Genomic DNA, 20,439 nt, shown 5'->3' with positions numbered 1-20,439 from the left:
GATTCCATCTCACTCAAAAAAAGAAGCCTGTCATCAAGAAATCAACCAATGACAAATGCTAGAGGTGCTGTGGAGAAAAAGGAACCCTTCTCCACTGCTGCTAGGAGTATAGACTGGCGCAGCCACTGTGGAAATCAGGAAATCGGTGTGGAGATTCCATGAAAATGGGACTAGAGGTCCCATTTGGTCCAGCTATCCTCTTCTCGGCATCTTCCCAGAAGAATTAAAAACATCATACCACAGTGATATATATGCACCCATGTTTACAACAACACAGTTTGTAATAGCTAAACCTTGGAAACAACCCAAATGCTCATCAACCAAGGAATGGATAGAAAAGATGTCTTTTTATATATGTGATGGAGTACTACTCAGTTATAAAGGATGAACTTGAGACATTTCTAACCTTGATACCATACTCTCAAGTGAAATAAACTGGACACTTGTGTAAATATCATACCTCTCCTAGGTGTGAGAAATTGAAAGTGTTAAGCAAGGACCAAAATGTCCAACAGATATTGTGAAATAGGAAAAACCTGTTCAAAAAGAAAGAGCAACTAGGGAGAGGGGAACAGGAGAGGAAGGAAGGGAAAAGGAAAAAAATGATAGAAGGAGGATAAAATGGAAACAGTTTTTGTAAACAAAGAGAGGAAGAGGAGTTGAAGGGAGGGGAGAAATAAGGAGAAAAAAAGGAATCAAGATATATCATATACAGGTACAAACTCTCTATGATGAATATAATCATTATGTATATATAAAACATTCCAATAAATTTAATTAAAAAAGAAATGGAAGTCTAATGAAAATAGGCACCCCGACTTTCAAAAGAGTAACATACCAATGATCCTCAGCAATCAGCACCCCAGATAACTGAATGTCGTGGCTTGAGTTTGGTTTATACTTTCCAACTGTAGTTGTTCCTTCTTTTATCATATATAGTAGCATCTCTGATAGTTGTGGATCCTCATTCAGATTAACAAGGTTTGGCAAATGGTTGTCCATTTGAAATGTAATTCCTGCTTTCTAGTAGAAATCGGAAAAAAATTAATCTGAACTACAACATGGAATTATTAAATTCACTTACAACATCTATACTATTAGAATGATCTGTGAAGCCTTAATAAATTAAAGGTTTCTTGGAAGAGTTGTAGTTTAGTGGCAGAGTGTGTGTTTCACAGGCATGAGACCCTGAATTTAATCCCCACCATCAAATAAATAATTATCATCATTCTTTTAGACTCCTAGAGTTCTATTGATCTTTCTTTAACCTTCATCAGCTTCAATCTACTCATGTATCAACAAATTGTGTCTATTCTTATTGATCAATTGAAGGAACAATTCTTTTTCTTGCATTTTCATTGTCATCCTTAATTTAGGCTCTTAGTAACTATCACGAGAACTCCCATTGTAGCAGCTTCCTGTGTCACCCTGTCAACAATTTCTTTTGCATAGATTAATTCTGTTAAAAGAGTACTTCCAAAGTGTCAGTTTCCTGACCAAACACATAAAAAGCTTCCCATTCCTATAGGGATGAAACTGAAATTACTTGACCTGTAAATCAAGTCCGTAATAAACTAATCATAATATATGTTTCCAATTGCATGACCTTAAATAAACAGCTTGTCACAATAAATCACACACTCTTCTGAGGGCATATTAAATTTTCTCACATTTATTCTCATAAAAGTTTCCCTTCCTAGAATGCTTTCTTCTTTATCTCTGCTTATCAAAATCTTTTCCAAACTTCAAAGCCCACCTCAAGTTCTACATTTTCTAAGAGTTTTTGGTAAAAAATAGACTGGCTATTTCCAAGTTTTTCCTCCTTTCTCTGAAATACCCTACCAATCATTTGAAATACGTTTCTGACTACAACTACAAATACGTTTTGTTCTTGACTTATCTTCCTCAATCTTCTTTACAATCTTGTTTCATAAAAGTTTTTTAATTTCTATAAAAAATATTCAAGAACTTTGCATCTTTTAACAAAAACAAACAAGCTGGGCCCAGTGGCACACACCTAAAATCACAGCACTTTGGAAAGTTGAAGTAGGAGGATCATGAGTTCAAGCTTAGCCTGAGCAATTTAGCAAGATCTTATCTCAAAACATAAAAGAGCTGGGGATGTAGCTCAAGCAGACTGGGCTCAATCTCCAGGAGCGCAAAAAACAAAACAAAAAAATAAAACCCAGAACTTGCCTTCAGTCTTGTAGTCTCTCTCCCCAAGTTTTCAAAATGTACATTACCAAATACTGTAGCTCCTTTGTGTGGCTCTCTATTCCATCTCTGTCATCCCTCTACCCATTGTCATATGGGTTTTTTCTCCACCACCACAAAGACTTCACAATTTCACAATGCAGTGCTCACATTTCTGAAACCTGGGAGTCATTCTTGACTTTTCTGTTTTTCTCCATACCTGTATCTAAAAATAACTCCTTATCCTAACAATTTTACCCCTTTTCTCTTTGTTTAATCTAACTTCTCTCCTACCCATTCCTATGGCTATTACCTTACTCCAACGTCTCATTCTCTCTTGCTTGTAACCACAGCAGCAACTTCCTAACAATTTCCCTGTCATCAAGCTTTTCCTTACTCAAGTTCATCTCCCACACTTTTGCCAGAAGAACCTTTTGAAAAGTCTGCTCATCTCAGTTCTCTCCCACCCAAACTCTCTCCCAACTCCTTAAATTTCTCACCACATCATCACCTGAATCTTGTATCTTGTTCCAGTGTCAACTCTGCACCAGCCTTAATTTGCAACTACATGAAATGTCTTTATTCTTTGGCATCCAAACTGTGTTGTACCTCCATGTTTTTTAAATATGGTTTTCCTTTACTTAGAACATTTTGACTAAGCAAATTTCTCTGCACCATATAAAACTTTGCTCAGTCATTTCTTTCTCTTTGAAGTCCTCCTTGATAATATTCTCTTCAATTCAAAGTTATTTATTCCCATCTCTCCTGCTTTTCTTTTAGATACTCTTAATTACAATAGAATGAATAGAATTTGTTTACCTATTTAAAAAAACCTATTTAAAAAAAGTCATATAGTTCCACCTAATGAAATCATACACATTTCACTCTTCTGATTACTAGTGATCTGAGAGTTAGAACTTAGATACTCATCTTGGTCTCCCTTCATTGTTTCTGGCACAACAGACATTTAATATATAATTATGGGAGCAAAGTAACTATATCAAGACAGTTTGTCTATACTTTAACTTTCCAACCAGCTTATAAGTGATACTTTATAGTGATACTTTATATACTTTAAGTATCACAACCTTGATCTTGACAATTCTTTACAATCCCTCCTTATGACACTGTTTTGTGCAAAGTTGGTATATAGTATTTGTAAAATTTAATTTACATGTTAGTGTATTTCTTATTTCCAAATCAATTTAGAAAGTTAAAATGATACCTGTAATTCCTTTGTCTCTTGACGTTTTCTTTTTTCAGCTTGTTCAAACTTTTGTTTCCATACTCTTTCCAAAAACAAAGAATAGTTAAAACATCTACATATACATCACTGATAACCAGAGATGACCAATAAAGTTTAAGAAACTTCCTAGTAACATTTAAAATGTGATAGTCTCAAATTAGGCTGTTCTATTCATATGGAAAATAGACAGAAAAATGGACTCAGCACCCTCGTAAGGTCCCTCTCAGTCCTCTAATTCTATAGCAACATGTTTAGCATTTAAGGGGTGACTATGTTCACCTTTGCATTTCTGCCATGTCTCTCTCCTGCTGATGGAGTTTCATTCGTAAGGATGTGATTTCTTGTCGACAGAGCCTGTATCGTTCAGGGTCAATATTTGGATGGTTTCTCTGAGCTGCTTTTAGCTTTTCAATTTCTGCTTTCAGTTCTAAAGATTTATAAAAAGATGCATGATTAACAACATTTGATATACAATTTCCATAATAAGCATATTCATCCAATCTTTTGTTTCACTTGAAGTTGTTAATATTACTAAATGAAATACTTGAAGAAACCAGCTTTATTTTATTACATGATTTATAAATCTCTTCCAAGTCAAATGTGCTCCCATATTAATGAATCCCCTTCATAACAGAATGGATATATAACATACTCTCCAAAGTGAGAAAATTCTGAGGTAAAGAGAGCATTATATATGTTAATTATATAGTACTGGAACAACAGACATAAACTGAAATTATTCTAGGCAAATCTTACTCTTAAAGACACATAGGACAAGTGGGGCTTGGTGGTATACCCCTGCCATCCTGGCATTCTGGAGAGCCAGCACAGGAGGATGTCTAGTTCAAGTTCAGCCTGGTCAACTTAGTGACTCAATGATAACATCTTCTCAAAATAAAAAATAAAAAAGGAGTAGAGCTACAGCTCAGTGAGAAAGCTCTGGGTTCAACCCCCGGCACATAAAGAAAAGAAAAATGAAAAGATTGTTCCAGCTGAAATATTTAATGAAAACAGTCCAATTGGTAAAACAAGAAGGGATTCAAAGGGAAAAGAATGGACTATGGTTAGGAAAACCAACTCAACTGACTCTTGTCTCGTACCTCTGAAGTGTTTACTGCCTTCTGCTGCTAAACGGGATGAGAGGATTTCTGAGCATAGCTGTGAACACCTGTAGTCCTAGCTACTAAGAAAGAAGGGAAAAACAAACACTTCTATTGTTAATTTTGCTGCATGCACTTAAGACTATACTTTTTTGGTTCATTTTTGAGGGAAAAAAAAAAAGACTATATTTTTTTTATGCTTGTTGTGACCCCTTTATATTGCTTTTCTGAAAATTTGCATATTTTAAGAGTGGAATTATAGGGCTGGAGAGTTAGCTCAGCAGCATCAGTGCCTGCCTGGAAAACACAAGGTTGTGAGTTTGATCCCCGGTACCAAAAAAAAAAAAAAAAAAAAAGAGTGGAATTATAAATAGGTATGGGAAAAACTCTTTGACTTTCTGAAAATTACTTAAGACTAAAATTAATAAGCGAGTCTCAACTATAGCAAAATAGATTTTTAATTTTGAGAAAAATACTCACCTCGAATTAACTTAGCATTCACATCTTCATTTACTCTGGCAATGTTGACTATCAAACGAGCTTGGTTAGCATATCTAAGTGTGCTTAATGTTTCTTCTATGTTGCTGGCAGCAGGACTTATTGTAGCAATCATTGCAGTTTTTGAATTTCCACCTAGACTTTCTTTTAATAACCTTCAAGGAAAAAATTCATAATTAGATTGCTTCTATAACAACCCAATAATCATTCTCAAAAGCAAAAACCAAACTAATATATAATGCAGTGTTATTCTCTTCATTCAAATACCACCTAAAACTTCTTTGGTATGTATAGCTTTTTTTTTTCTTTTTGAGACCAGGTCTAACTGTGTAGCTCAGCTGGCCTTGAGTTCAGTATGTAGCCCAGGTTGACCTCAAACTCACAACAGTCCTCCTACCTCAGTCTCCCCAGTGCTAGAATTACAAGCATGCACCACCACACTCAGCTATAGCTATTTTTAGATCGCATAAACACTTTATTTTTTGTTGTACCCCAAAAAAACAAGGCCCCAAAATGTTGTTCAAAAAACGGGGCAAGACGTCTTTAAAAAGTGACGCTTTATTTTAGCTGGTACCCAGCGACACAGCCTGGAATCTGCAGAGCTGCATAACCAGGTTAGGTTACAGAGGGGTTTTTTAAAGGTGAAACCGCAAAGAAGAGAAAAGGGAGGGAGCTTATACAAAAAGGGTATTAAGCTCTACAAAATGTTTTACAACCAGGACCCATTGGTCCTGGGACCGAGTGTTTTACAATCAGTGGTCAGCAAATGTTTTACAATAAAGGGTCAGTGGGTTATGGGACCAAATTGCTCTTCTGGAAGGGGATAATTCACAAGAAACGAGAGTTGAAACATAGGTCAGGGTAACGACACTTACAGAACAGGATAATGGTGTTTTAATTAGGTTACAACAATTTTCTCTTATATCTTTTAATCTATGAATAATCTATGCAGAGGTTTAAAACATGCCTAACTATCAAAAAGTTAGTAAGATACTTCTCCCCTTAAGAGACTATGGGCTACTTCAAGAAAGGGACTATATGTCTTCATCATCCTTACCATAGTCTTTAAGCCAGGTACTCAATAAATGCTGAAAATGATGAACAGACTTATAAATAAAAATTCTGTGTTGAATATGTGTAAAATTCTACTTTAGAAAAAAAATGTAGAATGAATTTCACTATCTTAACTTTTCAAAGGAAAATAAAACAGATTTTCTATTATAGGTTATAAGGGAAGAAATATATTATAATTAAAATTATAATGATTTAATTATAAATAATTATATTTTCAATTAAAAAGATAAATTATTGTTAAAGATATAGTCCTTGTCACGATTATATGCAGATGCTCCTATAGTTAAGCTGAATTTACATCCCAGTAACTTTCTACTCAAAATGTGCCATTTTCACAGCATGATAAAATAGAAAAGTTTTAAGTCAAACACTTGTAAGTTTGGAGACTATATGTGTGTATTAATGCTTATAAGAAGTGAATATTAAATGCATATGAGTTTAATTTTAACAATATATTCACTAATTAAAAAACTCATCGAGTACTTATGTGTAACCATTGTCTTACAGACAAAAAATATTCAATTTGACTGTATACACAATAATGTTTGATAATATGAAACAAGTTAAACACTAGTAAGACTGGTTGTTTTAGATTCATATAGTACATAGATATATTAAGGACTTTTACATTAATAATTTAATCCTCTCTATAATCATAAAAGGTAGGTATTGACAATAATCCCTATTTTACAAGTAAAAAAAGGCTAAACTATTAAGTGATTTTTCCAGTCACAGAGCTTCTAAGATGGAAAGCTGAGATTCAAACAAGGCAGTTTGGCTCTGGAATTCATATTACTAAGCATTTTTCTCTATCCCAAAGTTGTAGAAAGTCAATTTCTCATTCTGTTTCTCATAGTATTCATTGTATTTTATATAATTTTTTACAGTTCAAAAGATACTTGCCATGTAAGAACAGATTCACGGTAAGGAATAAAAATCCTCTTTCGGTTTGCTTGTTCAGAAAGGGCAGATATAACCTTTCCCAAAGTTAGCAAAGACTTGTTAATGCTCACACCTTCCTGTATATAAGATAAAAGAAAGTTTTTTCTTAACTTTTGAGCAATCAATTTATTTCACAAAATATATTTCTCCTCTAATATAATTACTGAGTAAACACTTTCTTCCATAAACTTTCTTATGACTTGAAATTTATTTCTCTAAAAAGTAATCATAACCAAAAAGTATATACTCTAAACCACAACAATATAGTCTAGAAAGCTACAGCTAACGATACTTTTTTTGGTCAAGTGTATTCAGTTTGTACTCTCATGAAAACAGTGCCCCCTGGAATTTCATTAAAACAAGAAGAGCAAAGCAGGTGGTGGCCTCGCACCTCAAGTTACTCAGGACAGTGAGGCAGGAGGATCACTTAAGTCCAGTTCGGTACCAACCTGAGCCACACAACAAAATTTCACTTAAAAAAAAAAAAAAAGAATGAGATTAGCATTTCTTTTACCTTTAGTCGATCTCCACTAGTATGGGTTGCAGAACAGCGTTCACTGCCTGCCAGGTCTACCAGGTTTATGCGGCTTGTTATTGTGTGATCATGTTCCTCCCCTTCCACAATTTCTGTCTACAGCAAAATGATATTAAAATAATTTAAGTTCTTCCATGACTTGCTATGAATATCAATCTTTAAAAGACAAACTATACAAGATTACAAATAATTTATTATTAAAACCATTCCTTCTTATCACCAGGCACGATGGTGCATGCCAGTAATCCCAGCACTGGGGAGGCTGAGCAAGAAGATTTCTGTGAGTTCAAAGCCAGCCTGCACTACATAGCAAGAGACTATCTCAAAAAAACAAACCAAAGAAACCATTTTCCCTCCAAAAAAGAAAACCCTTCTTTCACACCTGTAATAATTCATAAGGCATAAATATTCAAAGTCTACTGAAGTAAATACACTGAGCAATGGCTGGATTATGACAAAATTTTAAAAAGGACTTTAGAAGGATTAAAATCCATAACTAATTATATTAAGCAAGCAACATAAATATAAAACATACATAAACATGTTACTTACCCTCAATATAATGTTTAAAATTAATGTAAATAATCAACAGTAGAGAAAGAATTCAAGACTTACAATAGCTAATGAAATACAGTATAGCTTTTAAAAATTTTCTCTGAAATAATTTTCATGGCATACAAGTGTGAAGAAATTTTGTGAACTTATTTAAGTATGATTATAAAGCAACCGAAAAATTACAAAACCAAAAACATTTACAGGAGTTTCAATAGTACAACCTACAGTTGAACTGTTAAAAATCTTTTATTTCCAGGTGTTTTCCCAAAGATTCTGTAATTACTATATATTATTGACAATATATTATCTACTGATAAATTCATATCAATAATATGATAAATATTTGATCACCAGTACCAATTAAAAGAAAAAAGAAAAAAAAAAGTGAAAAAAACACGATAATTTAAATAACAATGAAAAATAATATACTGCTATAAATGCCAAAGGTCCTTTAAAGTTACTGTGTTTATTTTCTAAATTCCATTCATGTTTGTATAGTTTCACAACGATACTTTTATCTTTTGATTTACAAAAGAAAAGAAAAACAAAACAAATGTATTTATTATCTTACTTATAAAAATAAAAGCAACGAAAAAATACCTTGGTCTGGGTCATCACCAGGGTAAAAACTGAATGAGAACGGGAGCTTTTATCATTCATACCAGTAGCAGCAGTTGCTCTCTGTTTATTTCCCAATTCCAGCCAACTCTAATTAAAAAGAAGCAAGGGAGGTCAGACAGGCAGACTGTAATTCATTGGAAAAAAATATTAAGGAGCAATGAAGTTAAGAAAGTACATTTGCTTCTTAAACACACATAACACATGTATAGTTTACAAAATGACGTTAATGTGTTCATATTTTAATAATTTATACTAGCTTTGCCTTTTCTTTCAGAAACCTGAATCAGAAACAGTATCTTTAAAAAAGCTATTAACTATAAACTGACATGATGGTTATCTATTTTTATTTATTTTTAACTCAGAACAGCAATTCTTTTGATTAAAACTTTTAAAAAATCAGTACATAATAAATTAACAAGATTAACCTTACATTCATGCAAACAACAAATAAGGGAAAAAATTCTTATAAACATTCATCAGTATGCTCTATCTATTAAAAAGAAGATAAAATACAATTATTCTTACCTGGATATCGGAGTAAGAACTAATAACATTCCTATTTTTTAAGAAGAAAAAAAAATCAACTTTACTAATGATTATAATCTGGTTCTCATAGGACAATAAACCTCCAATTACATGATTACTCTCTAAAGATCAAAATAGGCCAATTCATAAATATTATAGTGATTCTCCAGAACCTTTCATTGCACACACCACTGCACCTGGCTCATTCTCTTTTTTCTTAAAGGGCAGGAAGTAAAATAATGCTCTAATTTTACCAAAAAAGTATAACTTTAAGTACCTTAGTAACTTAATATTATAACATTTAAATCTAAATCACAACATCAAAAAAATAAAGATTTAACACATATATGCATAGGTATCATATATGTGTGGACGTACAGGTTCCCAAAAGAAAATCTGATTTATTAAATAGAACTAAACTTATACTGAATCACTTTTTATTTCCTTTAAGAAAAGTATTTAAAATGTTGAAAGAGAAAGTCAATGACTCTTGGCACACATAAAATTCTTAACATATTGCCTTCTTCCCTTTCCAGATTAAAGTAATAGACAAAAAAAAAAAAAGAAGACTAAGAGGGACATTTTAACTTAATGAGAAGATAAAAAGGTGGAAAATCGAATATTTATTTCATATTCAGTTAATCAACACTCTATGCTGGGCACTTTACAGACTGATGTAAAAGATATAAACAAATATAAAAAGAAATACTATTTGGAGGAAGACATAAAATTCAATTAAAGACAGAGAGCTAAATAGGTGTCCAGGGTATCAGAGAGTACAATGAGGTTATGAAAAAGCAAGATCCACTCTATTCATTTATTTCCTCCTCCTTGCTCTTTCTGAGCCAGACACTTACATTGACAGAGCTTCAACAAATGGTCCAGAAATGGGATGCTCCCTCACTCTCAGCTAGGAGAAACAAATATTACCAGAGTTAAGAGTATGAAAAATATTTTATGTAATCATTTTTTTCTATATTTTGAGTTTAAGGTAAAGATTTGCATTTATTTTGTCCAGAAATAAATACATAGATTCTCACAAAAACAAATCTTTAAGAAACAGTTTCACCATAAAAACTGTTTATAGTTGCACAATATATAAAAATATACTATCCATCAAATGTCTTCCTAGTTTTTTTATTCTTAAGTTAAATCCTGTGGCAGCTATTATTTATATACATCTAAATCTCTCTAAAACATTCACTAGATTTCATACATTTATGATTTTTCATTTTGGTTTACATTTTAAACTTTGTGACCAGAAATTCCAAAACACACAGAAGTCATAGAAGAAAACATCATGTTGTAAATCTCTGACATTGCTAAACGGGTAGTGGCAAAGATGGTAACTGGACTTGCACTTCTTCTGCTGCAAGGTCCTTTATGAAATTTAAAAAATATAAAAGCACTTTTTTTTAAGTTAATTTTATAATTATCTACAAAATGCAATTTTACTAATCAGTCCACTAAAATACTTACTATATTTAAAAAACTTTTTAAAACTTTCACTATATTTTGGCTTACAGACTTCAGAGATTTTGTGTTTGACTTAGGTAATCCAACTAAGTCAGAACAATTATCTGATCTTTAATTTTATTTGATTAAAATGAGGTTAAATCTTAACCAACTTAATATTCAGTGATAATATCTGGCTTATTTTCTAAATAACAATGTAATACAATTTATATCCCAAGAATTTGCTATTAAGTAAAAGCATTTTAGTAGACTTAAGCTTTACTATCCAAAGAACTCACATAATTATACATTCTTATAGAAAAAAGAAATTGAACACAAAAATGATAAATTGTTTTAATCTTACTGGTTGCTTTCTCTGACCATTTTCACCTTTACAAACCAGAAGGTCGTGAATTTTTTCATTATATACTTCAAAGAAGCTCATTTCAAAATGATAGCTGACCTAGTGGGAATAGAAACATAGAATTCAATTTATTTTAAAAATTTTTGCATGTTTTATAAATTGTGTATCTGGCAGGAGTCTGGTGTCCAGAATGTATGAAGAAGTCTTACCAATCAACAACAAAAAGACAAGTAACACCGTTTAAAAATAATTAAAAGATTTGAATAGACATTTCTTAAAGAAGATCTAAAGTGGCAAACAAACATTTAATGAATCTCAACATCATTTGTCAGTAGGAAAATGGAAATCAAAACCACAATAAGAACTCACTTTGTACTTACTACCATGGGATATCTGTAATCCAAAAATAAATAAATAAATAAGGAAAACATTAAGCATTGATGTGGATATAGAGAAGCTGAAACCTTCTTCCACTGCCTGTAGAAATGCAAAATGGTGCTACCACTGAAGAAAATACTTGGCAGCTCCTCAAAAAGTTAAACACATTATTTTACCATCTGTCCCTATTTTATACATCCAAGAGAAATGTGAATGAACATTCAAATAAAGATTTATACATCAATGTTTATAGCAGCAGTATTCACAAAAAATTAAAAATAAGCCATACTGATATTGCCATACAATAGATATCAATCAGCTATAAAAAGAAAAGAAATACTAACACACTACAACATGACAATACATTATGCTAAGTGAAAGAACTCAAACATAAAAGGTAACATCTTGCACAATTACATGTATGAAATTTCTAAAATAGGTAAATTCATGGAGATACACAGTGGATACACATGGAGATACACAGTGGAGATACACAGTTGCCAAAGCTTAGAGAAAAGAGGAAAAAGGCTGTAATTACTTAATAGGCTGGGCTTGAACTTGCAATCTTCCTGCTTTAACCTCTCAAGCAGCTGGGATTACAAGTACACACCACCATGCCAGAATCAGGGCTGTCTTTTTCTTTTTCTTTTTTTTTTTTTTTAATGAAGAGTAAATATGATTATGTTATTTGCCTGCTTAAAATTCTTCTCTAGCTTCCGAGATTTTTAGAAGATTGGTTTATGAAGTCCTTCATGAGCCAAGTTCTGCCTACCTCTCTAGATTCATCTCCTGTCACTCTCCAGCCTCAAATCTCATGTTCAAAACAAAGTAAAGCACGTATCATTTCCCAAGGGCTCCCTACTTTCTTGGTTTCAAACCTTTATACTGCTTCTTCTGACTGGAATGTTTTCCCTCTTTTTTTCCAAAGTAAAAACTACTATATTCTTTAAAAACAAATTCAGACATTCCCCTTTCAAAGAAAATCTGTCTCCCTCCAATCTTAACATATTCCTTACTTTCCTTCCTCCAATGGTTTGAATATATCCCACAAAAGAACATATGCTGGAAATGTAATCTTCAAATTCATATCCTTGTGTTATTTGGAGGCGGGACTTTGGACGGTGGTGAGAGCTGGATAAGGTCCTGCTGGTGTGATTCCGATGACCAGATTAACAAGTTTACAAGAAGGAGAGAACTGCACTTGACCTGCTTCTTGTCATTTAATACCTTCTGCCATCTTATGATATAACAAAAATATCCCCATCAGATGTAAATACCTTGACACTGGACTTCCATGCTTCTAATACAGTGAGAAGTAAAGTTTTTCTTTTACAAATTACACAGTCTTCAGTATATTTTTAACAGCAACAGAAAAAGAATTAAGACAATGTTACATCAAAGTATTTTCTTGAATTTATTTAGCATTTAATTGACTGGATTTGCCTATTGACTGGCCCATTTCTCTTTTACATTCTCTTGACTATAAAGATTAGGTTTTTTAATCCTATAACACCAAATTTAGCACAATATTTTCTCAATTTTTCTCATTAAAGTGTAAAAATTATAAATCTCCACAGTATACACTAAAATTGTTAAGAATCTCCAGAAGACATTTCTAGCACAAACCCACAAACCTACAGACATACACCCACAGTCCCCTCCCCACTAACATACACATCCATACCTGCTATGCCCTGGTAAATTTTTATAAAAACCTGGTGATTTTTATAATTAAGCAAAATCTAATACACTGCCTGGCAACACCAGATGCTCATGAAACACTTGCAGAACATAAGAATGAATAAGTGAAAAAGCAACCAAGGACTGCTCAGGTGTGCTACAGCTGATAAGGCATGGCTTTCAAGTTGAATCTGAGTTCAAACTTAGCTTCACTACTGTTTCTGCTTTGCACTGTCCAAGAATTTGCCCACTCTCCTTAGTTAAGTCTATGCCCCTGATTGACTGCAGAGACATATACAACAGTGTGTATCTACCACACATGAACTACTACACATACACCAAGGAATAAAACAAAGGTGGAAAAGAGAAGAGATAATGCATTTATTGCCAAATCCACTTGCAAAAATTGCTTCTAATTTAGAATTCCTCATCCTCCCTCTCTGCATTACTTGAAAAGAAAGTGACATACAAGTAAGAATATTATTGTGTGTATCTCATATTAGCTAGTTCCTTAGTAGTCATGACTCTGATTTGAATTTGAACATACCTCTTGGTTTTGTTTTTGGGCTACTTGAGCAAAAAGATCTTCACAAAATCTTGGAATTATTCCTGGTTCTTCACTAAATCCCATCATCCTGAAAAATACATTATGAATAAGAGGAAAGTAACATTAATTAGTTTTGGATATAAAAAATTATTTTTAGAAAATGGGCTGGGGAAGAAAAAGAATAAGCTAGTTAAAGTTCATAGTTAATACCAAAGAATCAGGGTTCTGGAACCAAATCTGCCTAAATCTAAACCTTAATTTTACTAATTATTAACTGTGTGACTTTGGACAAGATACTTAACCTCACTAACCTCAATCTCCTCCTCTTCTGTAAAATTAGAACAATAGAAGTATCTAATTCAGAGAGTTGTCGTGAGAAAATACGGGCAAAATCTTTAGCACAAAGCCTGAAATATAGTACGCACTCAATAAATGCTAGCTACTATTAGAATTCCAAATATTTCCTTCTAAAATGGGTATTATTATCATAGCTACCATTTATTGAATGCTCCACTTTTTAATATTTTTTAAGTTGTTAACTGACATGGAATAATTGTACATATTTATGGGGTACAGAGATACATTTTAATACATGTATATAATGTATCATGGTCAGATCAAAGTAATTAGCACATCCATCACCTCAGACATTTATCATTTCTCTCTTCTAGGAACATTAAAAAAATTCTCTTCAGCTATTTTCAAATATACAATTAATTATTTTCAGCCATAGTTACCCTACTATGCTATATCTTTTTTAAAAAACTGTTCTATCTAAAGGAATTTTTAGTACAGCTAGTTACTTATATAAGACAAGTGTATGCGAACACTGCTGACTTGATAAACAAGTGTCCCACAGTTTTATCCAGGTTTATGCACCGTAAGTTAACAGATACTCAGTACAGGAAAAATACTGCCAAACACTAGACAACACTAGACTGAGACTAAGATGCCTTACTACTAATTATTACAAAAACATTTAATACTTGTAATACGTGTGAGTACAAGTAACAATACTAGTAATAATTGGGAGTCAAATTCAGTTTACACAATATTAATTATAGTAAAATGGAGCCAATGATACATATCTCATATGTAACGTGAAAGAGACAGATTAAGTTATTTATACATTTGCACAATACAATATATAATAGATAAGGCTCATCTATGTAGTTTCAAAACTATGTTTTATCAACCATGCTGCCTCTCACAAAAAATAAAAGATAAGGATTTCTAGATAGTTCTATCTACAATACAACTTACGTGTATGACTTTCCAGAGCCAGTCTGACCATAAGCGAAGAGGCAGGTGTTGTAGCCTTCAAAGGCTCTTTGTAGAAGTGGTGCTGCCAGTGTCTCATAGACAGTCATCTGGCTAGCATAGAGAGGATGACATTCATCAAAAGACCAGAACGAAACATCATAAATAAAAGTATAAGCTTGCTGCATGTCAGGGTGTTCCACAATTATCTCTTCCCCATTCATGAAGACCACCTGAGATTCCTTTTCAATCTTCTCTCTTTATAAAGAAGCACAAAGGAAAAGTCAAGTTACTGTAATTATTGTGGATGCCATTCCCACAAAACATAGTAAGGACCTGAGAAGTAGTTAAATCTATCATTCCTTCAAGACAATACTTTTATGTGGAAAATTGGGAAACTCAATTCAAGGTGGTTTCTAATATAAGTTTCTCATATCTCTCATGCCATTACTCAAAAAGGAAATGGAATTTCAGATATCTTGTCCAGAAAACCTAAACTACTTGAACAATATTTTCCCTAGTTTTCTCTTGAACCATACTTTTTCCCATCCCACCTGCTATAATCTATCTATATACTTCAATTCAAATCTGGAACCATTTTATTACAAAGAAGTTCTGGGGTACATATCTATATAAACCTGTCATAAAATACAAATATAATTTCAACTAGCTCAGTGCAATACAAATTTAAATTATAAATTCCTTTTGGCTATTCCTTTTGGCTATTGTTTACATTGTTAATCTAAAAGTCTCTCTTTCCACTAATTTATTTTCCCTTACAAATCACAAATCTTCATTTTTTAGTTTCTTCCCTCATTCTTCCATTTCAAACGTAGGTAGGAATCTTTCACTTACTTTAGATCTCTGGAAAACATTACCATTCAACTTCTGGGCCCGTATGTCAGCCCCTCCCCTCCCCCACTCTTCCACCCCTTGCCCTAAGAACCTGGTCAAAATCATAATTTATCCTGGAAATCACTTGCCTCTGCAATTTGACAAGTGCAGCTCCAGGGACTCTCTGATGAGTCTCAAACCTTGCACGTCGTCACTTACTAGGTTCTCCACAGTGAAGTCATTCATCTAATGCTTTGTCCCTACCACCTCTGTCCTACTACCTCTTTTCCGTTCCTTGTCCTTGAAGCAGAGAAGCTAGACTTTGAAAACTGAGTTAGGCTTCCTAACATCCTCACACTGACTCGCCCTCGTTCTCCCCCTTAGTACTGATGCATTTCACTAAAAGTCCTTATATCGCTTGTATAACTTGTTGTTAACTCCTCACTCTCTACCTTCGAGTTGGAGGTTCCTTCCACAAAGCAGTGGTCACCATATCCATTTTGAACTTGCTTAAATACACAGAATCAAATTAAAAACTACTGACCCTCTAAAGTTTTTACTGACTCCCCTTAAAATACTTATAAATAAGTTCCATCTTCACATTTGATTTAATTATATCCATCTTGCTCAACTCTTTTCAATCTGTGACTTATACCTCGATCATCTTTTTAAAAAAATTTCCCAATTGCCTTTGGAGAGTTTATCATGCATCAAAATCAAACATAATAAATCACCATTTTTTAATAACAGACAATGGTGCTGATGATCACCACTCAGTAAAGGGTTTAGGAAAAACACCTTTGGAAAACAGGTAGGTTGTTGTAGATTTTTTGTTGTTATGGTGGTGGTGGTGGTGGTGGTAGTGGCAGTAGGGATTGAACCTATGGCTTTAGCACTGAGCTATACCCTACCCGCTTAATTTTGAGACAAGGTCTAAGTTTCCCAGGCTAGCCTCAAACCTACAATCTTCTGCCTCAGCCTCTCAAGTAGCTGGGATTACAGGTGTACGCCATTGCACCTGAGAGTTGTGGCACTTTTTAAAGACTTCTTTTTTTAAAGAAGGTCCTATCATATATCAGATTTGAAAGCAGGCTGCTTTACAGAATTAAGTGACTCCTAATACATTCAGAGAACCTTATATACAAAAAATAATGATTACATTTTTACAGCTAAACATTGTTTTGATTTTAAAACCTTCCCAACAAGCTTGAAGACACCTGAATACTTTCTAAAAGCAGAGGAATTAAAAACACATTACATGGTACTAGCTTGGCCTTAGATTTAAAACAGATAACATACCGTTTGCTGAATGGCCTTACACGTACTGCCACAGTCACTTGACTATTTTCTACTTTCAAGAGGTCTGTTTCTGTAGAGGTATTCTGAACTGCAGTTTCTTCTTCAATAGGGAGCGCATTTTTTTGAGAAATTTCCCTTTTACTTGAAAAAGAATTTTTTGGCCTCTGTTTAACTTGAAAACAAGGTGTCCTATTTTTCAGTATTGATGTACCTGGGCTCTTGGGATGAGGCAGGTCATGCTTTGGTGTCGATTTGTATTCTGTCGTACATTTCACAGGAGTTCTTTTGTCTAAACTTCCAAATTTACTTGAATTTTTTGCAGTGTCCTTTCCAACACTAGGATGTAAGTTTTCTGTTCCCATTACTTTGATATTCAAGTTACTCTGGATAAGTTTTGTTGCCAGTGGTCCTGGTCTACCAGCCTCTCTCTGATCCTGGGAACCCATGAGTGAGCTACTGCTTGAGTGCTTAAGCGCAGTATTTTCATTTGCCCTACTGAGGGCAGAAAATGTTTCTTTATATTTCTGATCACCCATTAATGCAACGTCTTTGGAATCCTCTGCTATCTGTGTATGAGATGTAACAAAAGAACTTGGATTGTTATTTACGGTCTTCACATTTATCCTAGTTCTCTGTGAAGCACAATTACTTTCTGTTTCATTTCCCACATTCTGCCGTGTTTTCCACTTTTCCGCAGACACTGTTTTAGCACGACGCTGTAGAGTAAGACTTGTTTCAGCCGTTTTCTCAGTTGTGTCTCTAGACTCATTAAGTAAAGAGGATTCTTTGCTTCTTGTAGCTCTTCTTTGAAGTGTCAATTTACTTGTGGGGTTAATGGTAAGGGATGTATCTCCTGTTGTTTTACAGGCAGAAATAACATAAGTGCTATTTAAGTCTCTGATTTTACATGCAGCTCTCAATAATGGATCATCTTTTTTGCATTCTGACATATCTGACTTCAAAGGCAATTTAAGTTGGCTACTGTGAGTGACGCCACTCAGTGATGAACTCTTTTGGGAAGAAGGAACTTCCAGGAAAATACCGTTATTTCTATTATGAATAGTGTGCACTGACATTTTGGCAGCAAGTTCTTTTTAAAAGAATTAAGAACCGAAGTTGTTCTTTGGATCTTTATTTCTTTTCCAGGTATTTCATATACATGTTTCCTGAAACACGCTGAAAAAAAATTAGATTACATAGATTACAAACATGCTTCAAAAATATTGAGAATCTCCTATTGTAAAAGTTAGTTCTCAGAGCTATACATTAGAATAAATCACAATCTCCAGCTCAGATATCACTTCTAAGCAGCTTTTGACAAATCTCTGCCTCAGAAGGCATCCAGTAACTACTGAACTATTTATTGAGCATTCTATTTATGTCAGGTTCTGCGGTTCGTACTACCGGCTTCAAAGACAAGATCTTTTTCTTATTTCTTTAGTCTCGAAGAAATGAAGATACAAACAAGCTTTATATCAGATAAAATCTGCCAAATGGTTTAACAGATGTTAAAAGTGAATGTCAGTATACAGATAATTGTTTTTAATACTCCCAGTTTGGGGAGTAGGAAGAAAAACTAGAGAAAATCTTAGCACCTAAATCAGAGTCGGGAGCAAAGCATTTTTATAAATACCATTTTAGTTGCATGCTGAATGCAGCAATTAAATTGATATAAACATAATGCCAACATTATTCATTAGGAATTAAAATAGAAAGAGAACAGTGCCAACTAAGAGACTTGGCTTTTAGTCAAATATGCATCAAACTCCTTACATGGATGTATAAGCAAGTCTTTAAATTTGCATGTCTAACTCGTAAATGATACTGACTTAAACTATTCCGGCCATGATGGCTATTGAGGAACAAATAAATAAAAACTCACCTTTAAGTGAGTCTTTTAAAGTTTTACAAAAATAAAACAGTCAGCAACAGTCACAAGTCAAACCGAAACACCCCACACATTTGTTTTCATCTTCTAGTCACTACCGAGAACTGTGGGCAAAGAAAGTACCTCTCTCTCAAAGCCAACCGACTCGGCCCGACTTCAAGGGGGCAGGCGGGACCCACGGCCCTGAAGCCCGGCCTCTGGGTGGGAACACAGCCGCTGCCCTGCGCCCTTCCTCCAGGGACCCCCTGCAGCTGACCCGAAGTTCTGGAGACAGCAGCGGGGTCCGGCGTTAAGACGACTAGCTCGCGCCCGCAGCGAAAACCAGCAGGAAAAGTATCCACACGCCCACCAGCAAGGTCCGCCAGCTCCGGGGTCCTCCAGAGTCTACACTCCAGTCACTTCCCTGCCTCAGTGCTGACTCCCGCGGTGACCGCAATTTGAATAGGCGCCTCGCCTTCTGATTGGCTGCTTAACGTTGCATGCTGCGCTGCGCCTTTACTTCCTCCCTCCCCCCGGAAGCGCCTGCGATTGGGTTCCGCCTTCATCTCCCTGGCAACAGTCATGCGCCGACCTGTCACCTGCTCATCCCACAGAAAGAGGAGCAGTGATGAGCCGCAGCTGGTACCTCACTAAAATGAATTTTAAAAAAGACTGCAGTGACATTCATGTGGATCTCTAATGTAAAAGAAGCATAAACTCTGTTTTACAGTCGAAGACTTCGCATTGTGAATGACTATGTTTCCTCACGTTAATCATAATACCCCGCTAGTATTTCCTATGCAAGATTTGTGATGGGAAACGCAAGAAATGCCTTACCCCGTTTTGTTAGTCTTAAAAATTCTGTAAGTATTGATATTATTCCCAGTTTGCTGAGGCGGAACTGAGGTTTAGAGTTAATACACTTGTGAAAGGTCGGGCAACCAACAAGTGATTTGCCTAGTCCCAAATTGATGCCATAAGATTTAATTCAGTACAATAAACTTTACAATAATATTTTGAAACAAGAAAGACATACATTCTGAAAAACAACCAATTCCCCTTAAAGGACTTTAGTCAAATGCACACTCTAAAGCACTAATATTTTAATGGGCCAAAAAATACAAGTAATGGAAATTATTCAATAGGATAGAAAAGGAAATCAGAAGACGCTTCAACTACATAAAAGAATTGCATGGATATTAAAGCAATCATTCTAAAATGCACTCAAAGTCTTTCCAAAATATTAAAATTCAGTTAGAAGGATACCGTCAGAAAATATATATCACATTTATTGAGGAAATAGTAATTCAGTTTAGAAGCAAAAGAGGATATAACAAAAAGACAAAATCAAAAACATGAGAATTTTAGTTTACGTATGATTTTATTACTTTTAATCATGTAAGACAACTGGAAATATAAATATTGAAAGAGATGTAAAGGTCTTTCAATTTTATAAGGAAAACAAG

General features: G+C 34.1%; 1 protein-coding gene across 2 annotated transcripts in view; it reads right to left on the bottom strand.

The window, feature by feature from the left end:
- Kif14 (kinesin family member 14) overlaps positions 1 to 19,424 on the bottom strand; it is a 56,392-nt gene extending 36,968 nt beyond the window's left edge. The window contains exons 1-14 of one of the 2 annotated variants that reach the window (XM_003474851.4): positions 19,118 to 19,424; positions 17,107 to 18,282; positions 14,977 to 15,231; positions 13,714 to 13,801; positions 11,109 to 11,207; positions 10,147 to 10,199; positions 9,290 to 9,320; positions 8,744 to 8,851; positions 7,568 to 7,684; positions 7,015 to 7,130; positions 5,020 to 5,192; positions 3,719 to 3,866; positions 3,419 to 3,482; positions 839 to 1,023 (exon numbers count right to left, since the gene is read on the bottom strand). In XM_003474851.4, the coding sequence (XP_003474899.2) occupies positions 839 to 1,023; positions 3,419 to 3,482; positions 3,719 to 3,866; positions 5,020 to 5,192; positions 7,015 to 7,130; positions 7,568 to 7,684; positions 8,744 to 8,851; positions 9,290 to 9,320; positions 10,147 to 10,199; positions 11,109 to 11,207; positions 13,714 to 13,801; positions 14,977 to 15,231; positions 17,107 to 18,182 (2,513 nt within the window). In that variant the 5' untranslated portion in view covers positions 18,183 to 18,282; positions 19,118 to 19,424. The remainder of the gene's footprint in view (positions 1 to 838; positions 1,024 to 3,418; positions 3,483 to 3,718; positions 3,867 to 5,019; positions 5,193 to 7,014; positions 7,131 to 7,567; positions 7,685 to 8,743; positions 8,852 to 9,289; positions 9,321 to 10,146; positions 10,200 to 11,108; positions 11,208 to 13,713; positions 13,802 to 14,976; positions 15,232 to 17,106; positions 18,283 to 19,117) is intronic. The other variant, XM_063239677.1, reaches the window with a different exon arrangement.
- Positions 19,425 to 20,439: the final 1,015 nt, after the last annotated feature.

Source organism: Cavia porcellus, unplaced genomic scaffold (assembly GCF_034190915.1).
Source record: "Cavia porcellus strain 051 isolate PalLab524CR breed Dunkin Hartley unplaced genomic scaffold, mCavPor4.1 scaffold_29, whole genome shotgun sequence".
Classification (NCBI taxonomy): domain Eukaryota; kingdom Metazoa; phylum Chordata; class Mammalia; order Rodentia; family Caviidae; genus Cavia; species Cavia porcellus.
Note: the sequence above shows the minus strand (reverse complement) of the source record. Positions and strands in the feature narration are given on the sequence as shown.